The sequence below is a fragment of the Podarcis melisellensis genome (genome assembly GCF_964234715.1).
Source record: "Podarcis melisellensis genome assembly, chromosome: 4".
NCBI lineage: Eukaryota > Metazoa > Chordata > Lepidosauria > Squamata > Lacertidae > Podarcis > Podarcis melisellensis.
The window spans coordinates 41,697,808-41,724,484 of NC_138531.1; the positions used below are offsets into that span (position 1 = coordinate 41,697,808).

At 45.2% G+C, this 26,677-nt stretch overlaps 2 protein-coding genes across 5 annotated transcripts in view; one reads left to right on the forward strand and one right to left on the reverse strand.

The window, feature by feature from the left end:
- The window catches only part of PHEX (phosphate regulating endopeptidase X-linked), a gene marked incomplete at its 5' end in the record, with an annotated part of 98,583 nt that overhangs the window by 43,573 nt on the left and 28,333 nt on the right, over positions 1-26,677 (forward strand). For both annotated transcript variants that reach the window (XM_081909175.1, XM_081909176.1), the window contains 2 exons: positions 1,050-1,151; positions 21,328-21,405. In XM_081909175.1, coding sequence (XP_081765301.1) covers positions 1,050-1,151; positions 21,328-21,405 — 180 coding nt within the window. The remainder of the gene's footprint in view (positions 1-1,049; positions 1,152-21,327; positions 21,406-26,677) is intronic.
- The window catches only part of LOC309368869 (uncharacterized protein), a 269,378-nt gene that overhangs the window by 2,677 nt on the left and 240,024 nt on the right, over positions 1-26,677 (reverse strand). For all 3 annotated transcript variants that reach the window (XR_014167927.1, XR_014167928.1, XM_081909230.1), the window contains one exon: positions 19,492-19,557. Coding sequence is in view for 1 of the 3 variants with exons in the window: in XM_081909230.1 (XP_081765356.1) it covers positions 19,497-19,557 (61 nt within the window). In the remaining 2 variants the exon portion in view is untranslated. The remainder of the gene's footprint in view (positions 1-19,491; positions 19,558-26,677) is intronic.

Genomic DNA, 26,677 nt, shown 5'->3' on the forward strand with positions numbered 1-26,677 from the left:
TTATGATGCTGCATGTATGCTGCAGAAAACGTAACCAAGTGCACAGAAAAACGTTGCATGGAAGTGTCTTTATTACACTGCTATGTATTCATATTATATTTAGGTTACAGTCAGCCACTGATGCTCTTGTACAATTTCCTTGGGCCCATATATATATATTGTCACATATCAGCTCTGCTCTATCCAGTAAAAGATTTTTTAATATTTTCATAACCATGTTCTTCCAGTTCTTAAACACTTGAAGAGTAGTCTTGGAGTTAAAGGGTAGAAAATACCGTATTTTTTGCTCTATAGGACACACCTGACCATAGGACGCACCTTGTTTTAGAGGGGGAGAACAAGAAAAACAAATTCTCCCCATCTCTGCTCAGCGCCTCTTCAGCGAAGCGGCAGGAGAAACGGAGCCCCTTCCATTTCTCCTCCCGCTTCGCTGAAAGGGCGCTGCGCAGCTCTCCCTCTCTGCTGAAGCCGGGAGAGTCTTGCTCTCCCGGCTTCAGCAAAAGGAACCCGAAGCCTCCGGAGTGCAGCAGGAGGAGAAATGGAAGGGGCTCCGGAGGCTTCAGATGGCTAGCCTTGAAGCCTGGAGAGCGACTGACCCCTCTCGCTCTCCAGGCTTCAGCGAAAGCAACGCGCAGCCTCTGAAGCGCAGAGGGAGCGCTCCCTCTGCGCTTCGGAGGCTTTGCATTGCTATCACTGAAGCCAAGGAGCCCTTTATTTTTGGAGGGGAAAAAGTGCGTCCTATAGAGCGAATAATACGGTAAATGGAAGGGAAACTTTGCTATGGATTCTAATGTTTATACTTTCATAGGCACCAACCCCACACTAATTTAGTACAATTAGTGACATCTAGCTGGGGACCAGATGAGCACTGTAGATGAGCATTTTGATTTGCAGATGTGAACACACGTCCAGATGTGTACATCTGTTTTGGCTACACACACACAGACACACACGGCTGCTTCTGCATGCAGAGTCCCTTCACTGAATTGGACAGAAAGTCTTCAGAGCATTTCACATTTCTTAAGTAATTATGGTAATATTTGTTGCAGATGGCAGAATTGACTGAAGGGATTCGTTGGGCCTTTATGGACATGCTGGAGAATGAAAACACCTGGATGGATTTGGGAACAAAGAGAAAAGCGATTGAAAAGGTAAAGGCATTTAAATACATTCAATTTTTGGATGAATGGGATTATCCATCAGCAATCTGTTTGAAAAGATGTCGTACGTGTGTATATTTGCTGTAAAATTCTGTGTACCCCGTTAACTTTATCGAGTATCTTGTTTAATCTTCGTTGTTACTTGCTTCAGTGGTTTTTAGACTCTTGGTCTTACATATAAACAAGCTAATAAATTATGTGGGAAATAAGTTATTGCCAGAAAATCAGCTAGTTCTCCTACTACATTATTCAAGTCCTGGAACTGAGATTGAAATCACTAGATTGCCCCTTTATGATGCTTCTGTGATCCTGAAGGCTTACAAGTTGTTGATACATGGGGACATGAGGAAGATGTATCTAAAATGTGCTAAACATGTTTTGATGGGCTTTTTTTAAAGGGTTGCACTTCTGATATTTCATTGGGGTTCACATTTTCAATACTGATGCAGGTTATTCAGTAAACATTCTGGAATATAGCTATAATGACTGCATTCAGTTAAAGGAGAATATATAGCATCTTCTAGGTTCTGATATTTAGAAGTTGCCCTTATATTTAGGAAATTCGTCTTCACAAGGGGAGGTGCCACCCCAAAATAGTATTCATTATGAGGCCCACAGTCTATTTTCAGTCAGAAATCATATTGTGATGGAACATAAACATTTGCGGCACAATCCTGTGTACATGTCCACTCAGAAATAAGTCTCAGCGGATTCAGTTCCCAGTGATTTCCCAGTTCCCAGTGAATTCAATAGGACTTAATAACTAAATAAACATGATAGGATTGCATGAAAATATAAAAACAGTACACCCGATGAGAACTTCTCTTGGCTTTCTCTCTTGTGGTGTTTCAGTCTTTCTTAAAGACTTTGTTACGCTGCCAAAATTTTCACTGATCAACTTCTGGTTTGTAGAAATGGGGCGTGCTGAATGGGATTGTGACCTTTTTTCCAGTGCACAGCTGGTTCATTTTGTTATATATGAAGAGAAAAATAAGATATGTTTCTTCTTCTTTTCATTACTTCTGTTCAAAAGTAAACGAGGATTTGTGGGTCTTACTCATTCACATATTACTGTACAGGTCGGAAAGCAGAAAGCAGAAAAGGCAAGTGATTCTGTAATTCAAGGGCAGGGAAACTTTTCAATCTTAAGGGCAGCATTTCCTTCTGAGTAACCATTTGTGCAAAAGAAGTTGGAGCAATGTAGGTAAATTTTACCTTCGTACACTAGCCTAGTTTCTGCACACACTCTCACACCCCTCTCAATCTTGTGTCCAGGGAAGCAAGGGCCATTATCTGATCTCAAGGACACATTGCAGCCAGGGGGGGGGGGGAAGGAAAGTGTGAGGAAGGCTTGTTGCATGACTTGAGGGTGTGGTCTGGAAAGAGTCCCAGATAGTCCCAGACAGAAAGAGCTAGAGGGCGGCATTTGGACCTGCCATTTCCCACCCCTGCTGTAATCCTATATCTGCTTACCTGGGAAGAAAGCCCCATGAATTCCATGGGAATTGCTTATGGAAAGATGTATAGACTTGCGCTGCAACTCATGTTTCTCCTCTTGCTTCTTGTAGGAACAAATGGAGACCTGGCTTGTCAGGGGTGAAAGGGATTAGCTTTTATATGAGGAAGAGGCATTCGAAATATGTGATTTTTTTCCAACTGCAACCCAGAAGTACTGTATTTTTCGCTCTATAAGATGCACCAGACCATAAGACGCACCTAGTTTTTGGAGTAGGAAAACAAGAAAAAAAATATTCTGAATCTCAGAAGCCAGAACAGCAAGAGGGATCGCTGCGCAGTGAAAGTAGCGATCCCTCTTGCTGTTCTGGCTTCAGGGATAGCTGCGCAGCCTGCATTCACTCCAGAAGACGCACACACATTTCCCCTTACTTTTTTAGGAGGGAAAAAGTGAGTCTTATAGAGTAAAAAATACGGTAACTCTTACAGTGTGCTGTCTCTCACATGCTTAAATTAGCTCTGAGTCACAATATTTTCAAAGCTTTGTGTGATAGTAGAAAACCAAAGGAATGTGGCTTGTTCACAGGTGCTCAAGCATTCTTGGAACCATTCTGTTGCAATCCTCCATTTTAAACTCCCAGGGGAGAAGCTCATCCAAATGCCAAGTGGCACACAGAATGACACTTTTGAAAAATACATGAGTACACAGAGGCAGAGGGGAAGAAATGGCCTCTTTGCCTTATTTGTCGAAGTGATTGGGTAGCATCTTATTGGCAAATGCCCTCTGTAAAGGTGTCTTGTGTGCAAGCTGCAGTTGAGTCATTTTCCATGCTGTGCTCAGATGAAGAGAGTCGGAATTTGATTGTCCCCCCTCCCCATTCAAAAATTTTAGATTTAGTCCAAAACCTTTAGATTTAAATAGTGCGTTGCTTTCAAGAATCATTTCAAAAATGAGAATTGAAACATCCTGCACATTCTGGAAAAAACCCAGTAACATGGGTAACGGTATGTTTTACAATAGCAGTTGGTCATATTCATATTTTATACGGCTGCAAAATAAAAGACTGAAAACCGTGTCAGGGACACCAGCTGGATGTGAATTGCAACCTTGCTTAAAGGAAATGTCAGGCTTGGACCTCAGAAACATGGGAAGTGCATGAAGTGCAAGATTTGGGTTGGACTGAAGACAAAGGATGCAGCTCTCAGCTGTCTTACATAATCTCTTGTCTTCTCCTTCTTGACATATTTGAATTGTTGTGTATCCACAAATCAAGGTGCACACAAAGCTATAAAAAGCAGCAGTGCCTGATAACAACTTTTTTGGTGAAATGTTTGGTGCAAGGATGTGACCCAATGCGATACCTGTCGGGTGAAAATTTCAGCAGTGAGGGATGTCTGTGTCAGAAATGTTTTTTAAGAGGTGAACTCAATGCTACATTTGCCTTTGGAATGCCACTGAACATGGGCTCCCTGTGGTGAGTTCTCCTGCTCCTCAGGGTAACATTTAAAAGCTCTTGCCACATGACCTGGCTCCCTCAAGTAGCAAGTAACTCTCTGCATATTTGTTGCTGTAATGTGGATTGGGTTGATAGGTCTTTATGGAGCTGTCACATACTGGGAAATGTTACTGTGAGGAAAGTAGGAAATGCTGCAGTTTTTAAGGAATAGGGTGATCTTATTATGAGAGTCATTTAAAACTTTCTAGAAGGCCTCATTATACCTGGCTGCCAGATGGCCTGTTAAAGGCAATAACATTAAATGAAACTCAATTTCCTTACTGATGCCTTATTGCTGTGCATGTCATCTGCTGCCCCGAGTCAAGCTTGTAAACTTCCTCAGCAGGGGTAGCTACAGTTTTAAGAAGGACCCTCAGCAGGATTGTCACTTGAGGGGGCTCTTCTTGCATTGGGGATCTCCAGCTGTCACCCTGGCCATTGGGCTTTATTGGCATTTTTTGAGCTTCCCTCTGGGCCATTGGTGAGGGCCAGCCAAGCCAACTACTAGCACACCCCTGAATATTTTGTGTTTTCGTTGGGTATGTTTGAATAATTTGATCTTCTTTCTGGGGAGAGAAAGGTGCTACATTCATAGGAGCAGAAGAAGCTGTCATATACAGTGCCTGACCATTGATCCATCTAGCTCAACCTAAGGCCTGGGGGCCGGATGCGGCCCAATCGCCTTCTCAATCTGGCCCGTGGATGGTCCGAGAATCAGTGTGTTTTTACATGAGTAGAATGTGTCTGGGTTATTTGTGGGGCATAGGAATTTGTTAATTTTTTCTCTCCTACCACATGGTCTTTGGGATGCGGGTGGCTCTGTGGGTTAAACCACAGAGCCTAGGACTTGCCGATCAGAAGGTCGGCGGTTCGAATCCCCGTGACAGGGTGAGCTCCCATTGCTCAGTCCCTGCTCCTGCCAACCTAGCAGTTCAAAAGCACATCAAAGTGCAAGTAGATAAATAGGTACCACTCCGTCGGGAAGGTAAATGGCGTTTCCGTGCGCTGCTCTGGTTTGCCAGAAGCGGCTTAGTCATGCTGGCCACATGACCCGGAAGCTGTACGCCGGCTCCCTCGGCCAATAAAGCGAGATGAGTGCCCAAACCCCAGAGTCGGTCACGACTGGACCTAATGGTCAGGGGTCCCTTTACCTTTACCTCACCACATGGTCTGGACCAGCCCACGGCTGGAAAAAGGTTGCTGACCCCTAATCTAGCTCAGTATTGTTTACACTGAATGGTAAAGAAAGGCAGTGGTACACCTGCATCAGCCTTCATCTGCCCCAGCTGCAACAAAACATGTCTCTCCCGTATCAGTCTCCACAGCCACAGCAGGTGCTGCAACCTTCCCAAAGGCACACCCCTCTATTGTCTCCTAAGACGGACAGATACTAACAACAGTAAAATGGTAGTGGCTCTCTGGGGTTGTGGGCACAGATTGCATGGAATTCTAAATTGCCTGGGGAGGGGCCATGTGTACAATAGGCACCTCACTTTTAACTTACTCTCCCAAACGGTGGGTCTTTATGGGCAGGACCAGCATGCATGTGGTGGCAAAGGTGGAGCCAGTGATTGAGTTTCCCCCTCAGACGATAGCCATTGCACAAAAGGAGATTGTCTGTAAAGGGCTTTGATCTTTGGGAATTCCATTATGAATGGACTTAATCTGCACTCCCAGGACTAAGGTGAATGTTGGAACTTACTTATGTGTTGGTTTTTTTCACACCCCAAATGTTCCTGTTCTGGGTACAAAAAGCATATCAACATACATTTTTTTTTAGAATGAGTGCACTGAGGGAAAACAGAATAGCATTTAAATGCAAATTGTATCATGGGTTTATTTTTTGAACCACAGATTAATGTGCAAATGAGATAAAATATCCTTATGCGTGAGGACCATGAAGAAATGGCATGGATCATATGAACAGCCTGATCTGACCCTCCCTGTGTGAAAGCCAAGGTGGTTACTGTGTTTCCTTCTCCTTTGTTGAAAAGAAAGGCTAATGAAATCTATAGCATAGGACTTTGATTGACTTGGCACTGCTGAATGTTGCTTAAATGAACAGCAAATATTTAGTACACTGTTAGGAACACCTACAGTAGTGTCAGGGTTTCTGGGAGAGAGGAGGAGATGACAGAGGAGACGGAGAGCGAGTGGGAGGAGGGGCAGAAGGATGAGGAAGAAGATGACGGAATTCTGAGGGAATCCACGAGTCTGAGCAGCGAGTCAGAGGATTCTCAAAAGGGGGTTACCTTAATCAAGCAAAAGGGAGGAGAAGGGAGAAGCGGAGAGGAGCCCAGTGGAAGACAGACGCAGCAAGAGGCGTCTCAGCCGGAACGGAGTAAAGGGGGTGGAGTCGTCAGCCTCTCGGAGGGAGCAGGATTAGGAGAGAACAGAGAAAGGGGGTTGGAGCAAGGTGTTCAGCCGGAAAGGGTGGAGAGCAGAACAAGGGGTGGTGCAGCGGTCTAACGTGACAGACGTACGGCCACGATGCTGAACTGTACGAGAAGCAGAAATCTTCAATAAACTTTTCCTGTAAATAAACTGCAACGGAGTGAGGTCTCTTGTGAGCTGGGACCCGTCCTGGGTGGCCGTGACAGTAAGTCCCCTCTCAAAAAGCAAAAATTTTTTTTTGCGAAGCTCACGAACGGGAGCAGCCATGAGCGCTGAGGAGCAGCTGGTTGCACTGCGGGATCAGGTTACCGCTCTCACATCGGCAGTCATTGCTTCGCAGAAGAAGAATGACGACTTGGAGAAGACGTGCCAGGATTTGCAGGCAAGGTGGGAACACGCGGACAGGGCGGGGGCCCCAGGTTCCAGAGCGGAGGGCATTGCGCTTGGACGGAGGGGGGGTGCCCTGGTTCCGCATTTTAATGGCAACTTGCAAGACTATCCCAATTTCAGAGCGGACGTCGTATATGCACTGCATTTACTCCGTCACGATTTTAAAGATGAGGAGGAGAAAGTGGGGTTCATTGTTTCGCACCTGCATGGGGAGGCCAGGGCTTGGCTACGCAATCTGTGGCGCGAAGATGGACCGGCCCGTCGCAATTCAACTGCGTTCATCAAAGCGATGGATTCTTGTTTTCAATCCTCTGTGGATGTGGACATTGCGCGCCGTCAAATGCACGGGCTGAGGCAGGGGAAAGCGACTGTGCGCCAATACCACTCTAAATTTTTTGCATTGCTCACCGCCTTAGATTGGCCAAAGGACAGTAAGCCGGTCAGAGATCTTTTTTGGGAGGGATTGAGCCCCCCCATCAAGGATGAGATCGCTAGGGGGGACAGACCCCAGACCCTAGAAGACGTGGTGCAACGGGCTTTAGCTATTGGAATTCGACATGAGGGACGTCCGTGGCACGAGGAGGACGGGCCCCAAGCGCGTGCGCAAGCGAGGACTCTCCCTTTTGTGCACAGGGATTTCAGCCGTGCGCACCCCTCGCCAATGGGGAAGGACAGCGAGGAGCCAATGGAGATTGGTGGTGCTAGGGCTCAGAAGCCATCCCAGAGCCCTGTCCCTGGTGCAGCCAAAGCGAAGCCTCCTAGAGGAACCAGGAAGTGTTACATCTGTGACAGTGCGCACCATATGGCGAAAGAGTGCCCCCAGAGGCTCCAGAAGCACACTGCAGCACTGGCAACTGTAACAGCAGAGGTGCAACCAGGGGAGCAGCTTCAGGGAAACGACAGTGCCTGGCTGGAAGCAGAGCTACTGGGGCTCAGCCAGGCGGATCTGTAGACAAGCCCCCAGCATCACTGCAGAGCGTGGACCCTTTGCCTCCCAGACCGGCAGTTCTGCTCACAGCAACACTCCAGTTGCCTGATGGGAGACTCCTCGAGGTTCCAATAACGATCGATTCGGGAAGCAACGCCGACTTCGTGGGACTGCAGTTCGTTAAGCAGCACAACATGGCGCTCCTGCCTGCAACGACGCCTCTAAACGTGGTCACGGTAGACGGCAGGAAGTTGCTGGGGGGGCAAGTGGTGCAGCAAACCCCTCCCATGATGATGCAGATTGGCAACCATCGAGAACTTATTAGTTTCAATGTCACCCACTTATCGGACACACCCATCGTGTTAGGCATGAGTTGGCTGGAGAGGCACAGTCCTGCGGTTGCGTGGTACCAGCGGCAGATCACCTTTTGTTCATCGTATTGTGCTCAGCATTGCTTTCAGACCGATCAGGGAGGAGAAGCCGAGCAGCAGTTGCATCTGGGTATGGTGCAAACAGTGCCTCACAAGTACCAGGACTTCTTGGAGGTTTTCTGTGAGAAGGAAGCTGACAAGTTGCCGCCTCACAGACCTTACGACTGCGCGATTGATTTAGTGCCAGGGGCGCAACTGCCTGCTGCCAAGCTGTACTCCATGTCGGAAGACGAGATGCAAGAGCTTCGGGAGTTCATAGACCATAACCTCAAGCGAGGTTTCATCCAGGAATCTAAAGCAGCGGGTGGCAGCCCTGTGTTCTTTGTGAAGAAGAAAAACACGCCCCAAAAAAGGCTTATAGTGGATTACAGGTTCATAAACAGCTTGACTAAGCCCAAAGCTTTCCCCATGCCCAAGATTGACGACCTTTTAGCGACCGTCAGGAGGGGCAAGATTTTCACCAAGCTGGACCTACGTGGAGCTTACAATCTCATCCGCATCCGGAAAGGAGATGAGTGGAAGACCGCCATGTTCACCCCTCTGGGCACATACGAATACAGAGTCATGCCTTTCGGTCTCCAAAATGGCAGCCACGTTTTTCAAGCATTTATGCACCACGTGCTAGCAGGTCTCCTCTACAAGAAGTGTGTCTGCTTTCTCGACGATATCCTGATTTTCTCGGAATCGCCGGAGGATCACGATAAGGACGTGAGGGAGGTCCTGCAGAGGCTGAAGGACCACAGGCTGTACGCCAAGTTGGAAAAATGCCAGTTTGATGTCAGAGAGGTTGATTTCCTTGGCTACAAGTTGTCCGACGAAGGACTGGCCATGGACAGGGCTAAGGTTCAAGCGCTGTTGGACTGGAAAAGCCCTCGAAATCGGAAAGAGGTCCAGAGGTTCATCGGCTTTGCCAATTTTTACCGCAAGTTTATTAAAGGTTTTGCGAACGCGACGGCGGCTATCACTGACACCCTCAGTTCCAAGAAGAAGAAGTTCGTCTGGACCGAACAAGCGGAGCGGTCCTTCCGGACGCTTAAAGGTCTTTTCGCCTCCGAAGAGCAGCTGCTCCACGTGAATCCCGGCAGACCCATGCGGGTAGAGACCGATGCGTCAGACAGAGCGGTTGGGGCCGTTCTTTTGCAAGAGGATTCACAAGGCAACTGGAGACCGGGTGCGTTCTACTCCCGGAAGCTCAGCAAGACGGAGCGCAATTATACCATATGGGACAGGGAGTTGTTGGCCATTCATGCAGCTTTCAAAGCGTGGCGACACTTCTTAATAGGAGCCAAGCACACGGTGCAAGTCCGCACGGATCACAAGAACTTAGAGTATTGGCGGACGGCTAAGTTACAGACCCAGCGACACATGCGCTGGGCGGAGTTCTTTGCGGATTTCGACTTCAAAATAGAATACATCCCAGGAGACTCCAATGTTATTGCAGACGCGCTGTCCCGAAAGCCGCAATACTTGGAGGAAGCAGCTCCAATCGCAGCAAAGCACATTTTCGCACCGCAGGCGTGGACGTGCGCTACCATCGCAGTCGACCTGGACGCGGTGCGACGCGCGTTGCAAAGGGATCAGTTTGCACAGTCCAAGATGGAGGAGCTACGCGGAGGGTCGCGAGACAACAATGAGTTCCAATTGCAAGATGGACTTTTGACTCGTAAGGGTGCCCTTTACGTGCCCACCGACGATCTTCGAGCCAAGGTTCTGCAACAATTGCATGACGCCCCTAGTGCAGGCCATTTCGGCAAAGAGAAGACGATGGAGTTGGTGGCTAGAGACTTTTGGTGGCCCCAGATGAGAGGAGAGGTGGCGGACTACGTCGCCAGGTGTGATATCTGCCAGAGGTCCAAACCAGTGCACCAGAAGCAGGCGGGATTGCTAGAACCGCTGGAGACACCGCAGCAACCGTGGGAGAGGGTAGCGTTGGACTTTGTTACGGACCTGCCCAGCTCCAGAGGTAAGACGGCGGTGTTAGTGGTGGTGGACTTGTTCACCAAGATGGCGCATTTCATCCCTTGTGCCAAGGTGGCGACGGCAGAACAGACCGCAAAGCTCTTCATCGATCACGTCTTCAGAGTGCATGGACTTCCGCAGTCCGTCTTGTCCGACAGGGGGCGCCAGTTTGTTTCCACTTTCTGGCGAAAGCTTCTGGGCATCTTGCACGTCAAAATCAACCTGACATCGGCGAGACATCCACAAACCAACGGTCAAGCGGAGAGGGTCAACGCGATCATGCAGCAGTACCTGCGGTGCTACGCCAACCAGCGACCTGCGGCGTGGGTGGACTATCTGCCGATGGCTGAATTCGCCTACAACAACACGAAACACGCATCCACCGGGGTGACGCCTTTCTTCGCGAACAATGGCCGTCATCCCAGAACCTTCCCGAGATTTGCGGCACCAGGAGGGGGGGGGCCTCAAGATGCCGACCAGTTTGCAGCGGAGTTGCAAGAGGTGCACGAGGAGCTGCGGAGACATTTGGAGCTGGCAAAACAGGCGTATAAGGTGCAGGCCGATAAGCACAGGAGGGCGGGAGAGGACATCCAGATTGGGGACTGGGTGTGGTTAGCAGCCCACGCGATGCCGGCCAGGTCATTGGCCAAGAAGAAGTTAGGACACAGGCAGCTAGGGCCATATCAAGTTGAGGCTAAGATCAATCCGGTGGCTTTTCGTCTAGCCCTTCCGGAGGGTTCCAGGGTGCACCCGGTCTTTCATAGGTCGGTGCTCACTCCCTACAAAACCCCACACAGGTTTCAAGAGTCAGGAGCACTCCCAGAGCCACGTAGGAGGGCGCCTGAGGGGGGGGAATCGCCAAGACCAGAACCTCTTAACGAGGTCACAGAGATACTGGACTCGAGATGGGGGGAGGAGGGAGTTGAATATTTTCTAGCCAGGGAAGGCGCTCCGGCCTCTGCCAATAGCTGGGTGCCGGGTTACGCGTTGGACGAACCCCTGTTGAAGGAGGAGTTCCATGCACTTTTTCCGCACAAGCCCATGCCCGAGGAGTATTTTGATGATTGGCTTTTCACGCCCACTTTGTCAGACAGCACGTTCGAGGGTTTCTCCTCACCCGAGGGCCATACGCCCGAAACAAGCCCGACCAGGGATCCGAGACTGGGGGGGGAGGAGACAGGCCCTTGTTGGTGGGTGGATCAGCCAAGGGAGGCATGGAGTCAGAGATGGATGGTAGGTCCTTGGCAGGCAGCGCCAGGAGAAGCAGTGATGGAGGAAGAGACTGTGAGGTCTGTGGGTGGGGAACCCGAGTTCGAACACACATATACGGAGATGACAGAGGAGAACGTTGAAGTGGACAACTTGTATCCTGAACCGACCCCGGAAGAACCACGTTTTCCTCAACCTGCACCCGGCGAGCGGGAGGGGGGAAGGGGGGGCTTCGAGGGGGGGATGGATGTCAGGGTTTCTGGGAGAGAGGAGGAGATGACAGAGGAGACGGAGAGCGAGTGGGAGGAGGGGCAGAAGGATGAGGAAGAAGATGACGGAATTCTGAGGGAATCCACGAGTCTGAGCAGCGAGTCAGAGGATTCTCAAAAGGGGGTTACCTTAATCAAGCAAAAGGGAGGAGAAGGGAGAAGCGGAGAGGAGCCCAGTGGAAGACAGACGCAGCAAGAGGCGTCTCAGCCGGAACGGAGTAAAGGGGGTGGAGTCGTCAGCCTCTCGGAGGGAGCAGGATTAGGAGAGAACAGAGAAAGGGGGTTGGAGCAAGGTGTTCAGCCGGAAAGGGTGGAGAGCAGAACAAGGGGTGGTGCAGCGGTCTAACGTGACAGACGTACGGCCACGATGCTGAACTGTACGAGAAGCAGAAATCTTCAATAAACTTTTCCTGTAAATAAACTGCAACGGAGTGAGGTCTCTTGTGAGCTGGGACCCGTCCTGGGTGGCCGTGACAAGTAGCAATATATTTCTATGCACAATTTGATCCAGTTAAACAGATTCCAAATGCTCTTGTATTCTTTTCTCTTTTTTTGAGTCAGAGTGCAGTTCATGCACAATTCTCTGGATGGAGCTCAAGGTGCTTCCATAGAGACTATAGACAGCTCAATAACCAGTGGTCACCACTATGCTCCTCTCCAATGTGTTTCACATTAATTTAAGGAAGATTTTAAATCAACAACCCATAGTACTCCTTTCCATTTAAGGCTACTTTCCCACGAGGCTTGAATCAGCCTTGGCTCAAATCAGTCTGCAACGCAAATGCAAAAGTTACATAGCCAATGATATACTTTTAATTCACTTTCCATGCTAACAGCATTATAAACATATGGCAGAAAGAGCAGAGGAGACTTTTCCAGGTAGTTTTATACACAACAGACTCTCCTCAAAGTATGTTACCTCATTAAAAACAGTTTTAACCTTTTAAGAATGATTCTTATTTGCCCCCTAAGTAAGTTGCGCACATTTTAACACCTTTTATTCTGTGCAAGATTTTCTCCTCATTAACAAACCTAGGATATTAATTGAAATTAATCCTCTTCATTCAAGAATATATGTCCTTGTTATCACTGAAGAGCAGCATATTAAATGACTATTCTGGAGAGCAAAAATATGAGGCTGGCAACATGCTCCAATCTTTCCCCCCTCCTTCCCCATCATCACAACTTCTGTTCCTCTTTTGTGTGTGATGCACTTCACGACTGACTCCCAAGACTTAAAGGGATATTTTCCTACAGAAGTCAATTATGTACATTTTATTCTTCCACTTTCTGTCGTGTCTTGGCACAAACTGTGCAATGGTAGCTCAAAAGTGTTGTTGTTTTTAAATGCCGTTGTACCAAAAGATATAGACTCCCATTTTATCATGTTTCTTGATTTACCACTTAAACGGCATTACTTTGCTGCCTCCTTGTCCTTTGGGTGTTTATGCCATTGTGTGCCTGACATGCTCTGTAGCTCATTATGCTAGCTGGCCGTGGATGTACTTAATCAATAATTCTCATCCTGGCCCAGCTCTGAGTCACCCTGTAGCCTCATAGAAAAGATGCTGAATGTGGAAAACACAATTTTCCGAAAGGGCTTTCCTTTCCCTCACATGAGACACATAGATAACAGGCTGCTCTGCCTGTGAAACTATTCTGAATATTGTGCTCCATAATAAGTGTTCTGTATAGAAAAGAGGTGGAGATAACCCGGGATTGAGTCTATGTTAATGTAGTGCTAACACGGATCCTCCTAAAAATGCTAATTTACTGCTGTTTCTTCCAAAACGAAAGCAAAACCCCACAAAAACCAAAGAAACACCCACCCATTATTTGGTGGCAGATAATCTTTGCGAGAAGCCAATGATTGGGCATTTCTGCTGCCTTGGCACGATAAATGAATTTTATCACTTGATTCCTCCCCAGTCATAAATGTTTCTGAAAATGTTGGTGGAATGTGAGCAATGCAGGAGGGAGAGACTCTCATGACCTACCCATTAGCTGTGTGCATGCCATACCATTAAAGCAACCCCAAAGATTCCTGTGAGCTGTAGCTTCAATTCCCAACACCCTTAACAAACTATAGTTCCTAACCAGGCACAGAAGACAGCTGTGCTGTCTTGGAATGGAGACTCAGAGAGTTCCATGAATTTTGCCAGTGTTCATGCTCTGACTGGAGTGAAAGGAGGAAATCAGATGTAACAGGGCAGAAGGACCGCTTACCTCGGTGGAAGAGATGGAGACAGGCTGAATTATCACAAAACTGGATTCACAAAACTGGAGATCTTAAGATCTCCCTTCACTGCCATCTCATCATCAAATGGGCATCCCTGCTTTTTAACTAAAACAAAAATCTGGGCTGCTGCCATTTATTAATTCTATGTCCAGGTACAACAGCCATACTGTGCATGCCAGAGCGCATCTAAAATTGTGGCAGTAACTGGAGAGAACTTTGAAGGGGCATATATACAATGGTGGATATGAGATGTTGAAGAAGCAGTAGCAGCAGCTGCCTTGAACCCCAACTGTGGGAGAAAGGTGGGATATAAATACATTAAATAAATCAGTGATAGTCTAGTAACATCTGGAGGATCACAGGCTCTGCCCTATGAGTATCCTGGAAGGCTTGCCTGAACAGAGGAATCCATCTGAATGGGATGGAGCAGATATATAGGGAGTTATGGGTTGAAGAAGTTGCAGACATGTGAAGCATATGAGTGGTCTGATGGCAGGGTGGGTGCTTCTACTTTTTGGAGGGCCAGCTGTATGTGAAAAGACACAACCATAATTTGTATTATTATTTAATTTCTATGCTGATTAATGCTAAGATAGGCTTCCAAGCAATTGTATGACATTTCCTGAACAAAATATGGATCTAGAATAACCAGGTGAAACGTATTCCTCTTCCCTGGCATGATCTGAAACTAATCGCCAAAACACATTTCGTTATCTCTTATCTTTTGGTGTTAGATGATTTGTTGCCGTCACCTTCTGCCTTGTTACCTGGCTGCTGCCAATGCTCAGTCAGTTGTACAGGAATGTCAGCTCCATTAATAACCTGAGCACTGCTCAGACAGATTGCGGGAGAACCGGTGAAGGGAAAGGAAATTGTATTTAACCCTGGGCCCAAAGCTGTCATTTTATTTCCAGAGCCCAGCATAACTCCATAAGGCTAACACAATTGTGTGAGATCAGAACACTTTTGGCCACTCTCATATTTGACATGGAAAAGGAAGAGAGGTGGACAAGGACAGTGCATGTATGTGCACACGGAAGGAGCTCTTCTAGTCAACTGGAATGCAACAACACACAACAATAGTTAAGCAGCCATTCTCATAATTCTTTAAAGATCTGCATGTGACCTACTGGGGCTTCTGTCAGGACCTGGGCAGCTGCTGAGGTCCAAGCCCTAGGTAGGGTTCACTGACAAAGACGTCTGGTCTTCCTGACGCCCCAGCCATGGGCCACTCCAGCACCACACATGCTTACAATACCTGTTAAAGATCTGTCCAACTTTGGATACATTCTGTAAGTTTTGGGAAGCCTCTTAACCTCACATGGCTCAGTGTTACACCTGTGTACAAAAATCTTGCCAATCTACATAGCAACATTTGATGGGTTAATTGTGCATTTCTTTAAATCACAATGAACAGTGAGGAGGGAATCCAGATAAGTGAGATAAAAGCAACAGCTCATTAAACAGGAAATTTAATGGCTGTATTTTGTAATGTGAACTCCCTTCAGCTTTTGGGGGATGAAGCTCTTGCACTAAAATATCATTCTGAATCAAGAGGGAAATTATTATTTTTTATCCTCCACCTTTGACTTAAGAGTTTACAAGACTTCAAACCCAGTCACTTTGCATTGTACTACTTCAGGTAATGAAATAGGTTACTGTTTTATTTTAGTATAAAATATATGTGTCCAATAATTGTATTATTCATTCATTTGTCCCCCGCCCCGCTTTTTTGCTAGCCAGAGTAAAAGATAAACAAAACACCCCAATACATAAAATGTCTGCACATTTTTTTTAAAAAAATAAGAACCAACAATACCAGTGTGATTCTTTCTCTTATATGCTCAGCATATAAAACAAACATCCCAACTGAGTATAATACAGATGATGACTCAGTACTTAACACCAGGACAGATTTTTCTTTTCTTTTGCCAGCTACGTATTAATATGTTTAACAGCTCTGGCTATTTCTCTCTTAAGACCTTCTATAGCAGACATTTCCAGATGCAGTATCTTAAAACTTCCACTAACATGGGTGCTATTTAGTTTGAACTCTGCATTCTGTGCAAGATATATTGAACAAGGTTTCCAATCTCCTACCACATTCCTCCCAATGTTTGGAACAAATAGAGTACCAGCCATATGCATGCAACAGTTTTAGCAGATGGTATTCAGATAGCCTACTTTCCATGAAAAATGAAAACACAGACAGACATGTACATAAAGAGTCAATTCATTGTTGCAATTAAAGGGCCCATTACAGAGCGATGAAAGAGTCTTGCTTTCAAACTAGATTTTATGTTAACTTCCCCAGTAAATTTATTTATTTATTTATTTTAGAATTTAAAAATTGCCCATAAAAAGAGAGACAATTATGTATGCATACATCACATTATATCATTTGTGATTATTGTAAAAAAGTGTTGTTGCAATACGTTCAGGTTGTCAATGCATAGTGATCTATTTGTGCCCTCTTAAATGATCATAATAAAATGCAAGGTTGTACAGCGAGAGTTGAGATTAATGCCTTTTAAAAAATTCTGCTTTGAACATAACTCTAATTTATTGCTAGTGCAGGGATCTTTTTTAGTACAGGAATAGTTTCAACAAGCCTGGATGTGAAAGCCTACAATGCCCAGTTGCTGATCCTGGAGACCAAATTTAGATATTACATGTGGGATCTGCAATTAGGATTTGCCCAATGAGATTTTTGTTGCAGTAATTAGTAGGCAAGTGGGGCATTTTATTTTTTGGGGGAAAACTGGGGAAGTTGCTATCTATAGGAGAGGGTCTCTAACCCTTTCCCAGTATACATCACAAACAATGCTCATCCTGAACTAACCAATAATTTCTGGGATTTTGTCTTTTATAATTCTGGAATTTTGACCTATTTAAGTGAAGGTATTAAATGATTAAAATAATGACCAAAAAGAACAATTTCCTCTTGGAGGGCTTCCCACATTCTTTTTCTTGATGGATGATAGAAGTTAAATATTAGCAGCACAGTGCAGAAAAGGCTATGCAAAGAAATGAGAAATCCAGGAGAAATTAATACCCTGTTAAAAGTCTTGTGCATTATCTCTTGTGTCAATAATGAGTTAAGATGCTATCTTATGCTACCATGAGCCAGATTAGTCTGGGTGCTGTTGTCAAAACTGTTCTCCTCTCCTGTGTGATGTAAATGGTGATATGGTGGTCTTTGGCTGTTGTTGTTGTTTTGTTGTTTAGTCGTGTCTGACTCTTCGTGACCCCATGGACCAGAGCTCGCCAGGCACTCCTGTCTTCCACAGCCTCCGGCAGTTTGGTCAAAATCATGTTAGTAGCTTCGAGAACACTGTCCAACCATCTTGTCCTCTGTTGTCCCCTTCTCCTTGTGCCCTCAATCTTTCCCAACATGAGGGTCTTTCCCAGGAGTCTTCTCTTCTCATGAGATGGCCCAAAGTACTGGAGCCTCAGCTTCAGGAATCTGTCCTTCCAGTGAGCTCTCAGGGCTGATTTCCTTAAGAATGGATCGGTTTGATCTTCTTGCAGTCCATGGGACTCTCAAGAGTCTCCTCCAGCACCATAATTCAAAAGCATCAGTTCTTCAGCGATCAGCCTTCTTTGGCTAGATTACCCAAGTGAATGAGAAAGGTTTTAAAGGATCCTGCTTAGATTAATAAGCCATTATTTCCCCAATATATATTGAGGTAGCCTGTTTAATGGCTGTTTTCCATATTGCATCTTCAGTTAAGACAAAGTTGTTAAAATCCTTCCCATGACCAAAGTCACAATGTGGAAGGGATATATGTATACCTATATGAATTACACACTGGGGTAGCAAGCCAGAGATGGATCAATTCTTGGGAGGCCCATATCTTCCTTGAAAGCAGGCATATTCAATGACATATCCAGCGCTGCCATTGAGATTTTCCTCTGGCATCCACTCAGTGTCCCTTTGGTTATGAGGTGGTTACCCTTTTCTTCCTTTCCCCTCCCTGGAAGGTGGTGGATTCTCCTTCATTGGGGGTTTTTAAGCAGAGCTTGGCTGCCCAGCTTTTGTCATGGATGCTGTAGATGAGATTCCTTGCCTTGCAGGGCTTTGGACCAGCTGACCAGCTGACCCCCAACTTCCAACTCTACAGTTCTGTGATTCTATGATAAGTACATAGAGCTGAAGAATGAAATTGGAAGAGTGATGCTCTTTCCCACTGCCACTTTGTATTCTTCGTTGCAGCTTCTCACAATGTACTTTACAAGGCTCAGATTTCAAGGCTTTTACCCAGATTCTCTGGGAAAGTGAACACAAAACTTTCCTCTTTCTGGTTGTCAGGGGGGGTGGATCTGATATAGGAGAGAGAAAGGAACAGAGGTGGTGGTGCCCATGACGCTTGCTCAAAAACCCAAAGGAACCCATTGGTCTAAAATGGTTGGTGATCCCTAATTTATATTGTATATAAATTCCTCCCTTTCCATTTTGATTTTAATCACTACCCTAAGTGCTGTGACTAAAGATTATAATACCTCTTCCAAGGCTGTGGATGTCCTGTCATTCTGACCAGGCAGTCTGCTTAATTCTGTTCACACATTCTCTTTTAGAGTTGGTTTCTTTTTCTTTTTGGCATTTTAACACTGTTCAGTTGACTAGGCCTTCTGGATGGCTCACAAATTAAATCAATGCAAATACAATTACCTAAAACATAGGAAGCTGTCTTATATTGAGTCAGGTCAATGGCCCATCTAGCTCAGTATTGTTTGCTCCAAGGATAGGGAACATTTTTGGCCAGAAGTTTATCTCCCCCACCCATATGGGCTAAGTTTGAGAGGTGAGCGAGACCAGCCACTTGTCAGTCATGTGACCTAATATCAGGTGACCGATAAGTAGGCGGGTCTGCCCACCTGTCAATGTTGGCCCACTGAGGTAGGGGACCATTGGAGTGATGCCAGCTGATCGACAGGTGGGCATGGTGTTGGAGAAATGACTTCATGGGCCAAATTGGATCCCCTGGCAGGGCATGAGTAGACCTTGAATAACCTCAAAAATAGGCTCCCCACTCATGGAATACATTGTCTGGCAGCAGCTTTCCTGGTTTCAGGCAAGAGTAATTTACCAGCCTGCCATGGAGAGGTCAAGAATTGGATCTGTATACATGATGTTCAGTTTAGCAAATAAATAATATTTTCTATTGGAGACAATTGACTGATTTTTAAAAATTAAAGTATCAAGATTCAAAGGAATTTGTGTAGAGTTTTTCCACGTTGAAATACCAAGTGCTTTGGGGTTTGATGAACATTTTGCAGTGAGTGGTGCACTCATAAATCATCCACTATGCTGGACCAGCTAATCTCCATAGATTCTTAAAAAACAAAACAAAAAACCTACTGAATAATTAATCCAGTTGCAAAATGGATAGTTTTTTGGAAAGGCAGCAGTTCATAAGCTATTCTAAACCATTTTGTTCCTTGCGCTGGTTTAATAAAAAATGTTAGCTGGCATATTTGTGTGGATGCAACACAAAGGCTGCTTAATTAAGTGATTAAAATGATTACTTCTGAATACATGCAAGACATTTGTGACTTACCTAGCTCATTTAAGCAGCCAACTCAGTGGAAATGTAAATAAGATGTTTCCCTCTTGCCTTCTTGAGCTGAAAATAAGAAGAAAAAACACTCAAATATGTCAGCTGAAAAGTCATTGCAGAGCTTCAGCCATTGCCGAACAACAGTAGGGTGATCAAAATGGATACAGTTGCATTTCTGCCTTCCTCCCCACCATTTACAAATGTTCCTAAAGGCCCTCCTGCTCCTCATGGAAAACCAAGTGCAAATATTCTCTTTCATTATCATTTGCTTCATTTCCTATTTTCTTTTTCACAGCATTTGTCTTCCATTGTTTTCTCCTGGCACCAGGGATATTTGCATGACAATGGGATCTTTCTTGCTTAAGAGTTCATCTGTTCCCGCTGCTAATTCCCCACCTGTATTCTTCTGTTTGTGACATCTTAATTATCTTCCTTGCAATTAATTGTGATGTTACAGGTAGAAGATTTTAATTTCAGGTGGGAAATAAAAACCCAAGGGCTGAGGAACTGTCAAGAACGAGATGGTAAAGTTTCTGGAATGTTCCCCCTTCCGTTATAAGGGGAGGAGGAAAACAGTGGCGCTTAGCCACACATTATTCAATAAAAATGGAAAAACTCAGAAAAGATGTGGAAGATTTTCTTCCCTCTGAGCTTCCTTCCCGCAGATCCACATATAGATGGCTAATCACTGAAGTTTGTAGTGGTCATTGAGATTCCACAGGATCTCCTGTTCAGCCTGGCTTATGCTTACCCCACCCCCTGGCCACCCTTCTTCCCCTGCCAGGGGATCCAATTTCGTCCATGAAGCCATTTCCGCACCCCCTGCCTCCTTCAGCACCATACTCAGCTCATTATTCAGATAATACACTTTGTGTGGTGGGGTTTGGAGTCTTAGGAGAAAGTGCGCCTGGTTGACATCTTTTCCAATAGTGTGTACACATAATAGCTATACAACAGGGCCACCATTGCCCTAGGTGAGGCAGTTGCCTTAGGTTGCAGCCTGAGACCAGCTGGGAGGGGTGGCAGTTCTGGGCCCCCAAGGAACATGCCACTCACCTCCTCCATTGCTTGGCACCCATGGCCACTGCCTGGGAAGAACAGGGCTGCTACTGCCATTCCTCTCTGGTTTCTTTGTTACTTCCCACCACTTTCTGTGCACCAGAGCTTTCTCTGAGCAACTCAGAACGGGGCGGCAGCAGGTGTGCCATTTTCTGTTTTGCTTCAAGTGACAAAGTATTTTGGGATGACCCTGCTAGACTGTAGACCACTCCTATGTTTGGAGCATTTGGTGATGACTTTATTTGCTTATATGTTGCTACCATATTGGACATCAGAAAGTTCTTCCCTTTCAGGTCAGTCACCATAATGGAGGAAGTGTGGTAAGGGTGTCTGCTTTTAAAATTTATGGTTCATCCATTTGATCTCACTGGGTATTTGCTACAAAAGCTCTCCTATTACTAGTAGGATGAGTGGAGTATCTGTGGTACTCTGACTCCCATCGTGCCTATGGCCAGGGATGATAGGAGTTGTCATCCCAAATATCCGGAGAGCCACAAATTCCCCACCTTTGACTTTTTAGGAACCTCCATCGTGGTGCATTCTGCTGATTTCTCTTGTGCTTGTGGTTTTGACAAGCATAATGGGATGTTGCTATGTGTAAATGGGATGAAAATGTATCTTCTGAACAGTGGATTGCCATAAATTATGCTAAAGTTTATTGATGCAACCAGTGGCTCTGTATTCTGAAGCTAAAAGCAGCCGTGTGGCCAAATAAGGTCACATCCAGGTAACAATGGAGTATCCTTCTCATCACGATGTTTGTATTTCTTTCCAAAGGCGAAAGCAGTTTTGGCTAAAGTGGGTTACCCCGAGTTTATAATGAATGATACATATATTTCTGAAGGCATCAAAACAGTAAGTCTTGTTTTTAAACCGTTATCTATTGGTATTTGTTATGATGTTTGCTATATGTAAGTCACAAGCAGAGGAAACAAAATAATTAAAATTGGACAGTGTCCAGAGAGGCTCTCGATATTAGTTGTTCAAGGGCTTGGGTTTAAAGCCAGAAAATATAATTTAAAAAACAACACCTTTCAATGAAGATAGTTCACGTACAACAATACACCTTAGCTAGAGGTCTGCAACCAAGAGTTATGCTGGTAAATATCTACACATTCACCTTGGACATGCCCTGATATTCCCTTCCCCACATACTGTTTTGCTTTCCTCTCTCTTTCCCAGCTCATAGTTAAACAGTAGAACGAATGGACAGGTGTCCCTCACATTGTACATGAGTCGGTGTCAGTGTCCCTTTCCTTCAGCCCACACCTAGAAGAATGTATGGACAACAGGCCACTAAACCTCTCATCTATGTGTGGAAGTCTCATTCACATGAATTCACACTCGAAATTCTATGAGCTGGGCTTCCTTCCAGACTATCTTCATGGGAAAAACCTCATCTTGTAAGTTCTTAGGGAGGAAAGTTAGAAAATGGAAGGCAGGTTCTTCCACACATCATGGGGTTGCTCTTTTCCACCTACAACTCTCCTCTTTCCTTTCTTCCTCATGTGTGTGCTCCTTCATTGCAAGGTTTTGCACAACAAAAGATTATATGCATAGGCTCTTTACACAGTATAGAGTTGATTCCTTATAGTCATAGTTCCATTACATGGGTGTAGCCAGGATTTATGTTGGTGGGAGCAGTACCTCAGTTAGTTAAGTATTTTTTATTGATTTACTTGATTTAGGGGAACAGTTGCCCCCCTGTCTCCCTGGCTATGCCCATCTTCCATAAGGACCGCCTCTCCCCATAGGAACCAACCCAAACCCTGCAGCCATCATTTGAGGCCCTTCTTCGTGTGCCTCCTCTGTGAGAAGTCTGGAGGGTAGCACACAAGAACAGGCCTTTTCTGCAGTGGTTCCCTGCTTGTCAAATGCCCAGGTGCCCAGGAAGGCTTCTCTAGCATCTTCATTGCATATCTTTAAGCGCCATGCAAAAACATTCTTTTTCTTCCAGGCCTTTGGCTAATTAAACAATCTATGGCCTTTTTTAAACTGTGGGGTATTGTTTTTGTTTGCTACTATGTTATGCATTTTGTTCTCAGATGAAAGGGCGGTATAGAAATTTAATAAATAAAATAATAATAATTGTACTGCACCAAGAAAGAATTTGAATCGGGGACAAGAATCTCAACGTTCCACTTTGAAAAGCAATTTCAAACACAAGAACAGGCATCAAGGCATTTGGGTATGACTACCTGAAAAAAGGGACACAGGTGGCGCTGTGGGTTAAAGCCTCAGCGCCTAGGACTTGCTGATCGAAAGGTCGGCGGTTCGAATCCCTGCTGCGGGGTGCGCTCCCGCTGCTCGGTCCCAGCGCCTGCCAACCTAGCAGTTCGAAAGCACCTCCGGGTGCAAGTAGATAAATAGGGACCGCTTACCAGCGGGAAGGTAAACGGCGTTTCCGTGTGCAGCTCTGGCTCGCCAGAGCAGCGATGTCACACTGGCCAGGTGACCCGGAAGTGTCTCCGGACAGCGCTGGCCCCTGGCCTCTTAAGTGAGATGGGCGCACAACCCCAGAGTCTGTCAAGACTGGCCCGTACGGGCAGGGGTACCTTTACCTTTACCTTACCTGAAAAAAGAGGGACGCGGGTGGCGCTGTGGGTAAAACCTCAGTGCCTAGGACTTGCTGATCGTATGGTCGGCGGTTCGAATCCCCGCAGCGGGGTGAGCCTCCGCCGTTCGGTCCCAGCTCCTGCCCACCTAGCAGTTCGAAAGCACTCTTAAGTGCAAGTAGATAAATAGGAACCGCTTTATAGCGGGAAGGTAAACAGCGTTTCTGTGTGCTGCGCTGGTGCTGACTCTCCAGCTGCAGCTTCGTCACGCTGGCCATGTGACCCGGAAGTGTCTTCGGATGGCGCCGGCTCACGGCCTCTAGAGCGAGATGAGCACGCAACCCTAGAGTCGGACACGACTGGCCCATACGGGCAGGGGTACCTTTACCCTTACCTGAAAAAAAATTGGGGGGGGGGTGAGGGCAAAGTTTTTGTGTCCTGCACAGGTTCTAGTCTCTTTCCTCCAGAAGCTGAAAAAATTGCAAGAAGCAATTTTCAGAACATTCAGCCAATCACGGGCTCTTTTGTGTATGTGTGTGCACAGAGTATAGACACCTCCGGGAATTACTTTGCATTACCTAGCTAGTGTCTTAAAATAAGCCTGCTGTATGTTTGATTTAAAAAAAAACAACCCCAAACCAACAGACTGCAATGGTGTTTGATTGGGATTTGATTCAAAATTGAAATTTTGTTCTCAAAGGAGTTATTATTTCAGGATATATTGTCCAAGACATAAATGGCTTGCACATTGACACATCGAGCTCCCACAGGAGGTAAAGGGATATTAACTTTCTGAGTGCTGCATTTCTGCTCTTAAAATGTATGCCTTTAGCTATAGCACAGTTTCCCTTGCTTTGCACATTTCTTGAGTTCTGCTTAATCTCCCACATTATTTACATGAGTCTGTTGTTAAGCATCACATCTCTGGAGGATAAAGTGTTTTTAATTGAAATGGAGGACGATGAGTAAGTACTCCAAGCCTTATTTAATCCATAAAGGGAAGTCTTAACCATGTCTCTAGTTATGTTTATTTTGCAATATATGCAGTGTCTGTCTTTGAGACAAAACAGTGATCATTGTCAGCTGTGTCGTTGGAACAAATTAATGGAAGTTGCAACCCATTTTCTGAGTCATAATCCTACTGCAAAATTGCTGTAACTTTCAGTAAGCTAAAAATATGTAGCCCTACAATACACCACACAGTGTCTTCACTGAGGCCATAGTTCTGCCTGTGGTGGTTAAAGCAAGCTGGGAAATGATAAGTCACTCCTTTTATTGCTTTATGTTCACATCCTATCAAATCATTGTAGTGTGAAACTTCATAGTTACAGATATTTAAAGCCAGACAAGGCAAACAGCTACAACAAATATTTTCTTGGCAATAACTCTACAGTTGGGTAAAAGTAGGAGAAAGTAGCAGATCTAGTTTATTTTCAAGTTGCTTGGTCAACCAAAAATAGAAGTAATTTGGAATAAGTGTGTATGGGGGGGGGAACAATAACAAAATTATTTATTAATAATATTAATTTATTATCAGTAGCATTTATATTTCACAAACTGTGATATTCAACTAGGCTTAACTCAGAGTATACCCATTGAAATTAATGGACTTAGTCATGTCCATGTATTTCAGTTGGTCTACTCTGAATAAATGTTAGTTGAATATCAGTGCAATAATTCAGCTCATTTATTTTCTAGTATGTGTTTTTAGTTGCATTGCATGTGGTGGTTCTGATGCATGACACTGACACTGGTGTGGCCAAAATAACTGGGGTGCAGCAGAGTACTAGCTGCTTTTGGCAGGGCCCTTCTTCACTGGGGGTAATTATATTTACAAGAAGGCAAAAGGGCTTAGCTAGTGGTAGGACACATGCATTGGATACACAGTTTCCCAGATTCCAAGTAGGGCTTGAAAAGAAACTCTGTCTGAAACTCTGGGGAGTCTATGCAACAATACTGGACTAAATGGACCAATGGTTTTCTGTTGAAACTGAGTTAATGGTTAGCAACACAGGTTGGGATATAGATCAGAGAATGTGAGAAGGAAGGTAGAGAGAGCTTAAGGTGCAGCAGACAGACTGATGGTGGAACTTTAAGGACATCACTTGCTGAGTGGGTGGCGGTGAACTCTTCACTTACAATATGTCAGGAGGTTTAATGCTATCACTTGCGGACTGAATCAGAACAATGGATTTTTATCACACCAAATGTGTTAATTGGCTTCCCAATGCCACAATGTTTGTGTTATCAACTGTCATTGTTGTTTTCTTTTTGTGTGTGTGAATGGCCACTGTTAAAAATGTTACTGCCATGGCTGTACTTTTCTGCATTTTCTTTCCTTTTGACCTCACCATTTACACCCACCCAATGCAGGATAATGCACCCGAAATGCACTGTAGACCACAAAAGCTTATGTCATAATATTGGTGTTAAGGTGCCACAAGACACTTGGTTGCTTTTGCTCAGGAGACTAACATGTGTACCCTTTAGGAAACTAATATTAAGTCTGCCGTTAAGTGCTTACATTCCATTGGTCTTATTTGGGCGTAACCCTTCTTAATATTTTCCAAATGGTTTATATGTTGCATTTCCTGCACTTCCTTCAAAACAGAAGAAATACAATTTACAAATTCCCTAACTTTACCACGTAAGAGACAGGGTGGGAATAATTTTTCACAAACATTTTCCCAATATATTATTAACTTGACATTTAAGAAATATGAAGTCAGTCTTACATCTCAAAGGTTAAGCAGCTTTTGTTACATGCATCAGAATAAAAGGTTTTGTGGAAGGTGATTTGTTTTTTTTAATGCACTCTTTGGTATTTTGAAAGTTGCACTAAGCTGCCGATACTTTTCAAACAAGCCAGGAGCAGTAATTAGACATTAACGACTTACGATCTGTAGCAGCAGAGTCTGAGTTTGAACTGGAGGTTCTGGCATTCTATCTGCTTACTAGTTATCTGAGTCACCTCCACACTGTCAGCACTCATATTTTGTTACTCCTCGATGTCGTAAAATATTTATTGGCCCTTGAAGGGTGTAATTTGAAAATTAATAAATAAAAATGGAGCCGCTTTGTGAGTATTAAAACTCCAGGGGGAGATCAGCTTCAAAAAATAAATAAATATTTATTTTGCTTGCAAACGTTTCATGTTTAAATGCATGTTTTTAGCTTTGCTTGCCCTTGTTAGAATGATTAACTCTTTGCTCTTGCATGCCCCAGGGTGGGGTGTGATAGTTCAGTTTGCCCTCACTTGCACAGTTTGCCCTCATTTATACCTTACTTAGCACCAAAAGGTAGATGGCTAGCAGTGGCTGAAATGCACATAGCATTTTAGGGTGTAATCCTAAAGCCAGTGGAAAGTTGGCTGAAGGGCTATTGGATGTGGAGAAATTGCTGTGCTACCACTGACAAGGGAGGTCCACTGGCATGATGGTACTTAGCTTACTGCCTCCATGTCTAGTATGTCAGCAGGAAACTGGGCAGGCGTAGATATCCTGATGGAAGGGGACATGTGAAGGGTATCTGAGGATCCACTTGATTCCAAGCCCCTTCATCCCCCCCCTAAG